Source organism: Peromyscus californicus, unplaced genomic scaffold (assembly GCF_007827085.1).
Source record: "Peromyscus californicus insignis strain IS unplaced genomic scaffold, ASM782708v3 Scaffold_3__1_contigs__length_106647218, whole genome shotgun sequence".
Lineage (NCBI taxonomy): Eukaryota > Metazoa > Chordata > Mammalia > Rodentia > Cricetidae > Peromyscus > Peromyscus californicus.
Window position 1 is genome coordinate 24,830,812 of NW_026294551.1, and position 13,532 is coordinate 24,844,343.

Below are 13,532 nucleotides of genomic sequence, written 5' to 3' on the forward strand. Positions count from 1 at the left end.
ATACCTTTCTCCGCCCAGGCATCACTTCCTTCCTAGTGCTGGGATTAATGGTGTGTGTGCCTCCCAAATACTGGGATTAAAGGTGTGTGCCACTATTGCCTGGCTCTGTTTCTCTCCTAGACTGAGTCAATCTCATGTAATCCAGGGTGGCTTTGAACTCACAGAGATCCAGGCAGATCTCTGCCTCCCGAGTGCTAGGATTAAGGATGTGTGCCACCACTGCCTGGCCTCTATGTTTAATCTAGTGGTTTGTTCTGTTCTCTGATCTTCAGGCAATTTTATTAGGGTACATAATATATCACCACAGAGGTTAGTGTGGGATTTGCCTGTATCTGCTTCAGGCCGGTTTCCACATCAGTATTTCCCTCGCCATTCAGAACCTGCCTCGCCCCATCCCATCCCATCCCTCACCTCCCTGAGAAACTTTCCTCCACTCCATCACATCTTCGGTGGCTGGTGCTCTGGAAGTCTGCGGACCAGGACCCAGCATCTAGGTTTCCTTCCCTGGGGTGCGGCTGATTTCCCCACTTATGAGGTTAGGAAAGCCCCCAGAGGAAATCGTCAGAAATGCCATAGAGTACCCCGTAGTGGCAGGGGGCTGTCCCCTAATGGTTTGCTGTTTCTTGTACCCAAATTCGAGATTTTGGACTTATTCAGAGTCATGATGGAGCCAACGTATTTCACTGCTTCTGTAGACTTTTTACCTGACAGCTGACAAGCCAAAATGTTATTGAGGGCTGGGCTCTCAGGGAGTTTTCGCTGGGAATGCTGCAGTTTTGATGTTCCAGAGCTCAGAGGGAACAGGAGTATATCACGGGAAGTAAGGCTTAGCAAGCCACAGAGCTCAGTGACACCTGGCCCCTATCCCACTGGTAAAGACATTTCCAGAGACTCATGGTAAACTGTCCCTCAATGATTTCTGAGGATGTGAACATGATTGAGGCACTGACCCTGCCCTCTAGGAGGTCACAAGCAGATGGTGCCCCCAGGGAACTCCTCACCAGCACTTTTGTAGCACATTGAGGTGAACTTCCCCAGAACCCTTATTAAGAAGGATCATTTGAGAAGGTTCCAGAGGGGCACATCTGATACATCAGTCTCTACCTGGTTCTCAAGCCCACAGACCTCATTCCCTAGAGGCCTGGGTAGTTCTCTCAGCTTTTTAAAATGAAACAGTGTCTTTCTAGTTGTTCTGAATTCTTAGCCTACCTGGGTATCACCAAGGACTACTGGTCCCCAGGCCACAAGGACTTCCATGGGTGGGGTCAGGGTAGGGCAAGGAATCTGCAGTTCAGTAAGTTTCCCATCGACTCTGATGCAGGACCTGTGCTATCTAGAGGGCTGTCTTGCATTTCCAGAGTCCCCTCGATCATTCAGGCATCTGTGGCCCGCTTCACCTCTTCCTACAGTCTCGCAGACCACACAGGGATGGATAAAAATGCGTTCCTTCCAAACCTGCTTCTAAACATGCCAGGCAGGTGGTGCACACCCACAATCCCAACACTTGGGAGGCAGAGGCAGGAGGATTGCTGCAAGTTCCAGGCCAGCCAGGACTATATGGGGTCCATAGTGGCTTAGGGTTTATTTGAGGAATCTTGCGAAGAGAGCTGCCCCAGCCCCAGCTGTCTCTCCACAGTGAGTCCCCATTCCTTCAGAACCCTTGTAAGAGAAAGTCTTGCACCAGCCCTCATGGATGGCATCCAATGAGGAGGTAGGATTTGCTGACTTTGCTTCTGTGTCCCTGCAGCGAAGACCTCACCATTGGCCGGCCATGAAGTTCCGAAACCACCCCAACCACTCCACCTACACAGAGGTCGAGCCCTCAGGCCACGAGAAGGAGGGCTTCATGGAGGCCGAGCAGTGCTGAGAGCATCAGGCCAAAGACCTGGGGATGGCAAGAGATGGAGTCACAGCAAAGAGGAGTGCCTTTCCTGGCTTCCTCTGAGCTGACCGTGAGCCAGGAAGACAAGACAACAGCTTATGGTGACAAAACCATAGTTTGGTCCTCACACCCCAGATAAAAGGGGTACAGTAACACAACCATGAGGGTTTCTTAAAGGAACACTAACCGCAGAGTTCTCTGTTCCGATGGGAGGGGCCCTTTTTTGGGGGTCTCTCAATGGTTTGCACTGTAGCTATCACAGAGCCCCTCCCCACTGGAGACGCCTGGTCACTGAAGCCCCTGCCGGGGCTCCTGCATTCTAGGGTCCAGAGACTCAAGGGCTGGTCTTCCTAGCTATGGAGTCAGTGCACTTGGCTCCAAACTCTGTGGCTCTGGAAGCCTGAAGAAGGGGTCCCCTCCATCCGAGAGCTCTTATCCCTTGAGACAAACCAACTGAGAGGAGAGAAAAGGAACCTTGGGGAACTTCTGTCTTCTGGCCTTGGACCTTTGCTTCATCCTTTCTGCAGAGACCCAGGGCCGACATTGGAGCACTGCAGCCTGCAGCCCAGGCTGCACCCTGCGCTGCCCCTCAGCCTCCCCCTTGCAAGCCGGTCTTGCAGGGCTGCCAGCAATGAGTGGGCGCTTGCTGCACCATGTGTCTGGTGCCCGCTTTACCCTCTGGCCTCTTCTGCTGTCAAGGCCGGGAGTTTCCTAAAGAGAGAAAACAACTTACCTGGCTCCTATTTTTCCTTGACTGACCTGGGTGGGGTCTTTTTGTAACCATTAACAACAAACAGGTGGCCAGAGGTTTCTCTGAGACCCCCCCTGCCTCAGCAGGGAGCCCCGGTTATATCCTGAGTGCCATGAAGGTAGGGCAGAGAAACCAGGCATGAGAGGGAGGGACCTTGACCTGGAAATCGGCCTCTCCAGCTCTGCAAAGAGCTTTGGGGACAGGGAGTTGTTGCTCCCCTACTTAGCCTGGTTTTAAGGGACTTCTGTCCCTGTGATGGGCAGGACTGCTTCTGAAGGACGATGAAAATCTAGAGCTTACCCTCCCTCCAAATAAATACCATCAGCAAATAAATATGTCACGGCCTCCACTCTGCCATGCCTTTGGGCATGTAAGGAAGCACCAGGGAAGAAGTTTGAGCTCCAGGTGGGTCAATGGGAGGAGGGAAGGTCGTCTGCAGATACCTGAACACATCTGGTCCAGAAAATTTGAGCTACTCCACAATTGACCCGTGAAAGGACATCAGTGACAAGCAGAACCAGAAATATGCTGCTGTCTGCTCTGCTCCATAAACCCCAAGAGAAAAGGCTGTGGGGACAGGGGTTGAGGACGGGACTTGAGAAAGTGACATCGAAGCAGAGTAGAGCACCTTGCAGACTTCAGGAGACAGCCGAGTCTGCGACCTGGGCACCAGCCCTGTGGCGATCTTTGCCAGTGACCATCAGCAAAACACCAAGGACCATTGGGTCCAAGATGGTGTTATACTTAGGTTTCTGTTGCTGTGATGAAACACCGTAACCAAAAGCAATTTGGAAAGGCTCACCGTCAGGGCAGGAACCTGGAGTCAGGAGCTAATGCAGAGATCACAGGGAGTGCTGCTTAGAGGCTTGCTCCCATGGCTTTCTCAATCTACCTTCTTTTTTTGGTTTTTTCGAGACAGGGTTTCTCTGTGTAACTGTCCTGGCTGTCCTGAAACTTACTATGTAGACCAGCCTGGCCTCAAACTCACAGATCCACCTGCCTCTTCCTCCTGCTGGGATTAAAGGCGTGCTCCACTACCACCCAGGCAGCCTACTTTCTTATACCACCCCTGGACCAGTGGTCCAGAGGTGGCACCGTGTACCATGAGCTGGGCCCTCCCACATCAATCATTAATCAAGAAACTGCCCTGTAGACCTGCCTGCACAATCTGATAGAGGCATTTTCTCAGTTGAGGTTCCTCTTCCCAATTACTCTAGCTTGTGTCAAGTTGACAAAAAACTAACCATGACAGTTGGCTAGTGGGGACACTCAGGATGTCAGCTTACCCAGGGGACAATGCCTCTGCCCCCACCCAAACTCCCTCACACTTCTTCCACTTGCAACCCGGGTAACCATGCTGGGTTCCTGAAATGGACAAATGGGGAGGGAGGCAGGGACATCTTGCTACTACCCACTGCAGATGGGGAAACAAAGTCAGGATGTGGTAGCCTGGACTGAGCCAGCCTGGCTGACCCCTGGGGTGTCACTTTTGGAGGGATATAGAGACACTGGAAAACAGGCAGACCAGTTTGTTTACATCAAAAAGCTGAAGAGCCTTGGATTCCTCAGAACAGGGCACTGAAACTCGGGCTCCCAAGAACAGCCAAGCACCCCACAGTTACCACAGACATGGTCCTTGATGGCATAAGCTTCTTCCCTGTCCAGAGAAGCATTTCTACTTCCGGGAAATTTGACCCCCAAGTTTGAGCAAGCTGGTGAGCTGGATAGGGACCGTGAGTAAACACAGGAGACACAGGTCTTAGGGCCTCTCCTCCACATCTGGCTGAGTCTGGCAAGGCAAGGCAGCGCCTCCTGTACCATGCACCATCAACCAGGCTTTCCACCCCCATGGCGCATTCAGGTAGCTGCCAGTGCCTTCTCCACATGGAGGCTGTGAGTATCCTAGGGAAAGTGGGTGGGGGCTCTGTAAAAGTTCATCACACAGTAGGAAGCTTCAGTCTGTGAACCTGGACTGGGAGGTTTCCCTGTTGTTCAAAGAGCCCGGCGGGTCCTGGGATGGCTGTGTTTTGTATCCTTAAACCAGTCAAAGAGCCAGGAAGATGGCTCCGTGGGTAAAGATGTTTGCTGCCAAACCTGAAGACCTGAGCTGAGTCCCTAGGACCTACAGGGTGGGAGGAGAGAACTGACTCCTACAAGCTGTCCTCTGACTTACACACACACACACATGAACACGTGAGCGCACACACACACATGAACACGTGAGCGCACACACATACAAACAATAAATATAATTTTAAAAGAAAATGGGAAAAGGAGGAGAATGCCAGGGCTGGGTGCAAGAGGCCATTGCCGCCTCCTTCATTCAGCCACTCCTAGATTTGTAGGCTTGTCTCCTTGTCTGATTCTAGAACACAAGTCATATGAGCCTACTGTGAACCCCAGCACCCAGGAGACCCCCCACTCAGTACCACAGACAAGCTTTCCAAGTTTAGCTGGAAATCACTCTCCAGTCATGACCACTTCACCACTTAACTGGGTGACTTACAGTTTCAGAGGTTTAGTCCGTTATCATCATGGCAGGACATGGTGGCATGCAGGCAGACATGGTGCTGGAGAAGGAGCTGATAATGAAGAAGGAGTTACATCTTGATCTCACAGGCAAGAGGAAGTGGTCTGAGATGCTGGGAGTGGCTTGAGCATATATGAGACCTCAAAGCCCACCTCCATAGTGACACACTTCCTCCAACAAGGCCATACCTACTCCAACAAAGTCACCCCCCAACAGTGCTATTCCCTATGAGTTTATGGGGCCAATTACATTCAAACTACCACAAGCCTGGAGCCTGAGGGTCACAGTGTCCTTTGGGCATCATGAAAGGTTCTTGGTGAACCTATGGAAACAATTCTTAAAATTGGTACATTTTATCAGGCTCACTGTGTCCTCTCTCTCTCTCTCTCTCTCTCTCTCTCTCTCTCTCTCTGTCTCACACACACACACACACACACACACACACACACACACACACACACACTGCTAAAAGCATTGAACAAGCACTTGGGAGGTAGTGCTGAGTAGGATCAGGAGTTTGGGGTCATCCTTGGCTGCATGTTAAGTTTGAGGCCAGCCTGAGCTACATACATTCTTATCTCAATAAAACAAATAATAACAATATGCTGGACAAGGCTAGAGCCACACTTAGCAGTTAGCACAATTTGTTGGGGCGGCAGCAAAAGCTGCTAGCCAGACACACTCTTCCAGAAACAGCGTTCACCACGTGAGCTGACCCAGTCTGATTGTGAGCAGGACTGAGGCTTCCTGGTTGTGGGGACAGACTCGGGCTGGCATGGAGTAGCACTCAGGGGCTGTACCCACAGCAGAAGAATCAATGTCACTCATTAAAACAGTCTATCTTTCTCCAAGAAGTTACTGGAATTTCAATAGATCTAGAAGGACCTGGGTTCTGGGAGACTCTGGTTACCCTACAAACAATAGATTTGTGTTTCTTGTATGAATTTCCGGTGTTAAGAATAAAAAGAAGCCATCTTTTACAACCTTGGCTTTGTGTGAAGCGTGAGATAAAGGATGTAGAGTCCACACCCCTTGATCCAATGCTTGCCCTCCCTTACCTCTTCCCAGCAGGCCCTGAGTCTGGCTGTGGAGGAAAAAAGCCTCCAGCCACTGGCCCAGCAGGCATCCTTTCCCTCTCTCCAACAGAATCATCCAGGAGCAACCCCAGTGGTGAACTTCTTGCTGAGTCTGTAAAACCTTGAGAGCCAACTTCATGCATTTTAATCTACTATCTAGAAACGAAAAATAAATCTGAGCGAGTCGATACTGTCACATTTCTGGATGCTTCACATTCGAAGAACTTCAGCAGCCTCAAGTTTTCATTCCTTTTTTTCCCCCCCTCTCACAAAACATGAGCTAGCAAACCAAACAAACAGGAAAAATTCAAACTCCTCACAGCCAAAACCACTGATGCCAAATTTCAGGATCCAAACAAGCCAGTGTATAAATAAACATGCCCTGATCGCCAAATGAAGAGGAGCATGCTGGGAAAAGCAGTGGAGGCTGTTGAAGAAGGTGGGGAGCTGCATGGAATGAGAAGGTAGGAGCTGGGGCCTCAGCAGTGCCCCTGGGGGGCTGTGTGACAAATCACTGAACCTCTCTGGGCCTGTTTCCACCTCTATGAAAGGGGCGGGGCTAGTGTAGTTGGTCCAAGGAGAGGCCTTAGCGATCTGCCCTCACCTGGTTGTTTTCAATTCACACAGCAGTTTGAACCAAAGCATCCCTTTCTCTTCCATCATCCTGACAAGATGACATTGTTCTAGTTGGTCCAAGACTCTCCTAACTCTAGTCCTGAAAGTCCTGCTTCCCAGGAGGCTCTTTGATCCCAGGCACCAGAGGCACATTGTCTTGGGGACTCTCCCACCCCATTGGCTGAAAGAATAATGTTAACAAAGTCAAGCTCTTTAGGGATGTAGTCAGGAACCTGGCTAGTCCACATATGTCCAGACAGTGTGAGCAGTGTGGGACAGTGTGGAAGGAAACACAGGACTCAGGCCCACCCACTCCAGACACACTAAGTCAGAACATACATTTGAGCAGCCTCAGGGATTCATGGGAAGCAATTCTGCATGGTATCACAGCTGGTGGGGAGGCTTTGCTTTTCCCATTTCTCAGACGAAGAAACTGAGGCTCAGATAAATGATTTGCTATCTATTCATCATGTGTACAATGGACCACCAAATGACCCATCCTAGGCCACACAGCTAGTAAGACAAGTCCCAAATCCAGGTCTTCAAAACTCCATTGGAGAATATCCTCTGTGTACCTCAGAACAGCACAGATCCACATGGTCACAGTGTAACAGAGAAACAGATTACAGATTCGGACAGAATGCCCCGGCCCATGGAGACCCTCACTTAGGTGCACAGTCACTTAGGTGCACTTCCAGTCCTCACTCTTGGCTCCCAAAGCTGTGTGTGCATCTTCCCTTCATTTACACAACCCTATGATTATGCAGATGTTCTTTCTACTGCTGCCTCCTCCACCTCCTTCTGCTTCAGCAACAGGACCACAGAGAGAAAGCACCCTGGATGAGCAAGCCGTGACTGCAGCGGTGGTGCCTGCTGCTGCTGCTGCTGCTGATGATGATGATGATAATGATGCTGATGATGATGCTGATGATGACAATGAAGATGACTATGATGTTGATGATTCTGATGCTGCTGCTGCTGCTGCTGATGATGATGATGATGACAATGAAGATGACTATGATGTTGATGATGATTCTGATGCTGCTGCTGATGATGATGATGATTCTAATGATGATGAAGATGACAATGAGGATGACTATGATGATGATGCTTTAAGACTTCTTTATTTTATGTACATGGGTATTGTACCCGCATGTCATGTATGCCTGCGCACCAGGTGCGTGCCTGGTGCCTGCTGAGACCAGAAGAGATCAGATGGTTGTGGGCTGCCACATGTGGGTGCTGGGAACAGAACCTATGTCCTCTAGCCAGCACCTCTCAACCACTGAGCCATCTTCCCGGGCTGCTGCTCTGCTTCCGGAAGGAGGTCTCTACGTGAACTGCTAAAACCAAAGAGGGATTCTTCGGAGGCTAGGGGCTGTTTTCTTTTGCTAATATTCACAGAACATTTTTTTTTATATCAGGTCCCAAAGGACAGCCAGATGCTACCCACTGTCCTCCACAAAACTAAACGCCCTGAAAACGAGGCCTCTGCCTGCAGACCTGGGCTGTGAGAGGGCTCAATGAGGAAAAGGCTCCTGTCACCAAGCCTGAGTCTGATCCCTGAGACCCACATGGTGGGAGGAGAGAGCTGATTCTCACAAATTACTCTCTGGCCTCCACACATATGCTGCAGCAAGTGCACACACTAAATAAATAAATGTGATTTTTTAAAATTAAATTTCATTAGTTATTCCCAGATCCTTGGGTTTGACTCTTCACCTCCTCCTTTGGAGACACCCTGTGATTTGATGGAGTGTGCAGAAGAGGCAAGAGTCATCCTGCCCAGCTAAGCTGAGAAAAGCCAGAAAACCTTCAAAACAACAACAGATTTGGTTTCAGTCAACGGCCTGCCCTATGGCCTGTTCCAATTAGAGTCTATTTTTATTTCTGTTTTTCTGAGGTCCTGGGAGTGGGGAAGGGGGGGTGTCAGTGTTTTGCCAATGAGATACATCACCAGCCCTAGTCATCATTTTGAATTCACTCACAGAGATATACCGCTGTCAGTCCACCCTTGCCTTGACTCCATTCTCTCAAGGAATATTAGAAAGCCCCTTCTCAGGGCCAAAGAGCCTCCCCCAGGACCTGTCTCTTGCCCAGGGCTCCACAGCTGCTGACTGTCTCTCTGCTCCTCAGGTCTCCTCCCCCAAAGCCTGGCAGGAACTGAAATCCCTTCCTGTTTCACTCAGCCTCCTCCAGCCCCAGAGCAACCAAGATGAACAGCTCTGGGCAATGGAAAAGCCTATAGCCAACAGCCCCTGCCTGAGGCAGGGTAGAAAGATACAGAAATCATGGGGACCAGAGGAAAGGGAAGAACCCCTCACCCTGGAATCGGAAGCTTCTCACCGACCAAGAAGCTAGAATTCCATCATTTGTTGTAAAAGCTGCTGAAGGGGTTAATATTCCCTTTACATAGAAATATTTAATGTCAAAGCAGTAGTCTGGGGTCTGAATACATGTGACCTTAGGTAAGGCCTCATCGCCTTCCTCAGATACCACCTGAGATTCTAAAACAAATGAATAAACTGTTCACTCTGGAGGCTAAAGACATGGATCAGTGGGAAAGCATGAGTCTTCTCATGCTCTGCCTGGCAACCCTCCCTCAGTCAAGGGCTCCATGGTCCCTTCTTCCCCAGAATTGTAACTTCCCAGTCAGGAAGGACCTCAGCTCATGAGTCTTGAGGCCCCCTGCTCTGTGATCCTGTGCGGCTAGGCTCTGGCCTTGGAGGAATGGACTCTTGTCATGTGGGACACACAGCTTGAAGACTGGAACCTGTTATGTTCCAGCCTACAGGACGGCTTTCCCATCCAGTCTCTCATCCTTGTAGTTTTACACAGGGAAACTGAGGCCTGATGACACGACCTGCCCAGGACCTCAGAGCATGTGGGAAAGCCCTGGCAGCTGGCAGCAGAGCAGGCTGGTGGGAGAGTGATCACTTGGCCTCAGAAGCTGCAGACCTGACCCCATTCCTGGTGCCTCAGTATCTGTCTCACCGAGTCAGCTGTTTACAGCTGTTTAGTGAAATGGTGGGGTGACAGCACCTGCCACATCAGGCTTCTGGGGAGGGTCAAACACCCCCTCAGGGTTTGGGACCCAGGCACCCTCATCAAGCACTTGCTGCCATTTTTATTATTTGTTAATGGCTGACCACACTCACCCGTGGGCCCAGGGTAGAGAAGGGATTTGTCTAGTGCTTTCGGCTGCTTATTCCAGAAGGAGGGGTTCTGCTTGGCTGGCTGCCTACATTTTTCTCTCAGATACCACCTGCTAATCCAGGGTAAGGAAAGACACCTCTATCCCACCAGGGGCGGCTCTCGGCTCTCACTACTCTGAGGAAAAAGACATTTGAACATTTAGTCACCACTGATTCTTGCCTTCCTACAGATGTAGAAGTAGATGTAGATATAAGATGATATAATCTTCAAAACACATCTGTAATCCAATCACTTAGAGGGTTGAAGCATGAGGATGGTGAGTTTGAGGTTAACCTGGGCCACACAGAGACAATAGTGAGCTTCTATATCTGAAATCTCTCTCTCTCCCTCCCTCTCTCTCTCCCTTCCTTCCACCCTCCTCCCTCCCCCCCATTCTTCGAGGATGGAGGAGAGAGGGCTGAGTACCTAGGATGTCCTATTTGTAAACCAGATAAGTCAGGAGCTGAGTTTTCTTTCCTTTTAAATTTTAATTACATTAATCATTACAAATTCTTTTTAGAAACAGGTTAGACAAGCCGGGTGGTGGTGGCATAAGCCTTTAATCCCAGCACTCAAGAGGCAGAGGCAGGCGGATCTCTGAGTTCAAGGCCAGTTGGAGGCCAGCCTGATCTACAGAGCAAGTTCCAGGACAACCATGGCTACACAGAGAAACTCTGTCTCGAAACCCTGTAGATGTAACCAACCGTTTTATTAAATAAGAAACACAGAGCCGATTCAGAGAAGAAAGCCAAGAGGTCAGAACTAAGAGCCTTACCCTTCCTGCTTCAGCCAAGAGAGCTCTCCAAAAAAGGGGGCCTACTTCCTGTCTGTTCGTCTTTATATAGACTGTCTGTTCTGCCTTCTTATTGGTTGTAAACCCAAACACATGACTGCTTCGTCACTGCCTGTATGTACCGCCCTCCAGGTCCTCTATGGTATTGAGATTAAAGGCATGTGTCTCCAATGCTGGCTGTATCCTTGAACACACAGAGATCTACCTAGCTCTGTCTACCAAGTGCTGGGATTAAAGGCGTGCGCCACCACCGCCACGCTCTTGCTATGGCTCTAATAGCTCTGACCCCCAGGCAACTTTATTTATTAACATACAATTAAAATCACATTTCAGTACAAGTAAAATACCACCACAAAACCCCCTCCTCAAAAAAAAAAAAAAAAAAGAAAGAAAGAAAGAACAGTTTGGGCTGGGGTGTGGCTCTTGGTAGAGACTTCCCTAGTATATGAGACTCTCAAATAAAAGCATCCATAAATAAACAAAACAAACATATTAACCTAACACAGTGCCTAAATGCCACTCAGCATGTGACAGGCACTTCAGTAGATAAGGTAAATAAATGTGAACCCGACATGTCTTCTCCCTGGCAGAGCAGTCCCCGCCCCCACCACCCCCATGGATATTATAATGGGAAGAAACAGACTGGAAAGCCTTCATGCTCTTTCAGGGTCATGGAAGGAGACACTGTGATCGGGTGATGTTTTCTTGCATGCAGTGTTTTTGGAGGGGCTGTGAGCCTCAGGTCGAGAGAGGGGGCAAGGTAAGGCCTGCAGCCTGGCTGCAGGAGCCTCTTATTCTTAGGTGGATGCAGAAACCAGACTTAAGACCCTCCTCTCCCCTTACCTGCCTCCCCTTCTTCAGGAGCACAGGAAGTCGATGGGCCTGGTAGCTCCCTGCGGCAGGACAAGGGACCACTGCCATGGAGGCTCTTCCCACACACAGAGGCCACAGGCCTGGCCCTGCCAGTTTTCTGGTTCTTTTCCTTTTTTTTTTTTCCGAGACAGGCTTTCTCTGTGTAGCTTTGCGCCTTTTCCTGGCACTCACTTGGTAGCCCAGGCTGGCCTCGAACTCACAGAGATCCACCTGGCTCTGCCTCCCGAGTGCTGGGATTAAAGGCGTGCGCCACCACCGCCTGGCTAGTTTTCTGGTTCTTGAACAGAAAATTGAGTCTCAGTCCTCAGCACCCAAATACATGACTCATAGGCAGTGTGCTTCACAGAGAACGGGTACAAAACCAAGAAAGGCAGAGCACTGCAGTGAACAAACCACTTGCCAGAACCTTCTTTCCACCCAGGTCCCAGTTTCTGGGGAAAATCACCTGCTATGATACAGACACAGAGGAGCCGGAGCTGGACGGGTTCTCGGCCTGTCTCCGAGAACCAGACACCCAAAGGCTACTGTGGTAGTTTGAATGTAATCGGCCCCCATAAACTCATAAGGAGTGGCACTATTGGGAGGTGTGGCCTTGTTGAAGGAAGTGTGCCATGTGGAGGCGGGCTTTGAGGTCTCTTTTGGTTAACCTTTGCTCGATGTCACAGCCATTTCCTGTTGCCTGATCAAGGTGTAGCCGGCACCATGTCTGCCTGCATGCCTGAGTTCAATTCCCAGCAACCACATGGTGGCTCACAACCATCTATAATGAGATCTGGTGCCCTCTTCTGGAACACAGGCATACATGCAGACAGAACACTGTATACATAATAAATAAATCTTAAAAAAAAAAAAAAAAAAAGGTGATCTCTGCAGGTCCCCCAAGGCTCCTCCCATTCCTGCTTATCTCTGGTACCTAAAGGAAGTCTCACAGTCACTTCCACCTCGTCTTCAGTTTACCCGGCTGTGTGGAATTGACAACAGTTAGGTGGGTCTCTCCAGCCACTTGTTTTCCACACTCTCTTCGGAGCTCATCAGTTTGGCAAGGCAGTGCCCCCACTCCTGCCTCCGCCCCCACGCTTAATCAAAGGATTCCTCTGTAGCACTTCACAGCTCTGAAAACACTGCCACACACTCAAGTCTTAAAGACAGGGCGAGTGGGAGTGGAGCGCATGCTCAGGTGCGGTCACAGGACGCATGCTCAGATGCGGTCACGGGAAGCCTCCTTGCTGGCCCTCTCCAGCCGAAACCCAAGCATGCTGCAGGATTCCGCACAAATGCAATCACACTTGGTGTTGGCATTGCTTTCAAAGCACTTCCTTATTTTTTTTTTTTTTTGGTTTTTCGAGACAGGGTTTCTCTGTGTAGCTTTGCGCCTTTCCTGGAACTCGCTTTGGAGACCAGGCTGGCCTCGAACTCACAGAGATCCGCCTGGCTCTGCCTCCCGAGTGCTGGGATTAAAGGCGTGCGCCACCACCGCCCGGCCGCACTTCCTTATTTATTGCAGTGTCTCAGTTAGTCATGACAGGTCTCTTTGGAAGTTGGCAGGGTAGGGATTGGCATCCCGTTTTTTTTTTCCCATCTTACTTATATTGTGTGCCCGTGGGTATGTGTATAGGTGCACATGTGCTATAGTACATGCAGTTCAGCAAGGGGTCTTATGTCTTACATCATCAGTGCGCTGCGTGATTGTGCAAATGCGCACAGCGCGGTCACACAATCAGGGCATGTGTGGTGTAGCTCCGCAGGCCCCCCTGTGCATGTGCAGGGAAATCCTTAAAAAGCTGGACAAAGACTTCTCCCTCCTCTTCTGCCGTCCC

The 13,532-nt window shown here is 50.0% G+C and overlaps 1 protein-coding gene across 3 annotated transcripts in view; it reads left to right on the forward strand.

Moving 5' to 3' along the window:
• Plxdc1 (plexin domain containing 1) overlaps positions 1-6,151 on the forward strand; it is a 75,314-nt gene extending 69,163 nt beyond the window's left edge. For all 3 annotated transcript variants that reach the window (XM_052757494.1, XM_052757495.1, XM_052757496.1), the window contains one exon: positions 1,748-6,151. In XM_052757494.1, coding sequence (XP_052613454.1) covers positions 1,748-1,867 — 120 coding nt within the window. In that variant the 3' untranslated portion in view covers positions 1,868-6,151. The remainder of the gene's footprint in view (positions 1-1,747) is intronic.
• Positions 6,152-13,532: the final 7,381 nt, after the last annotated feature.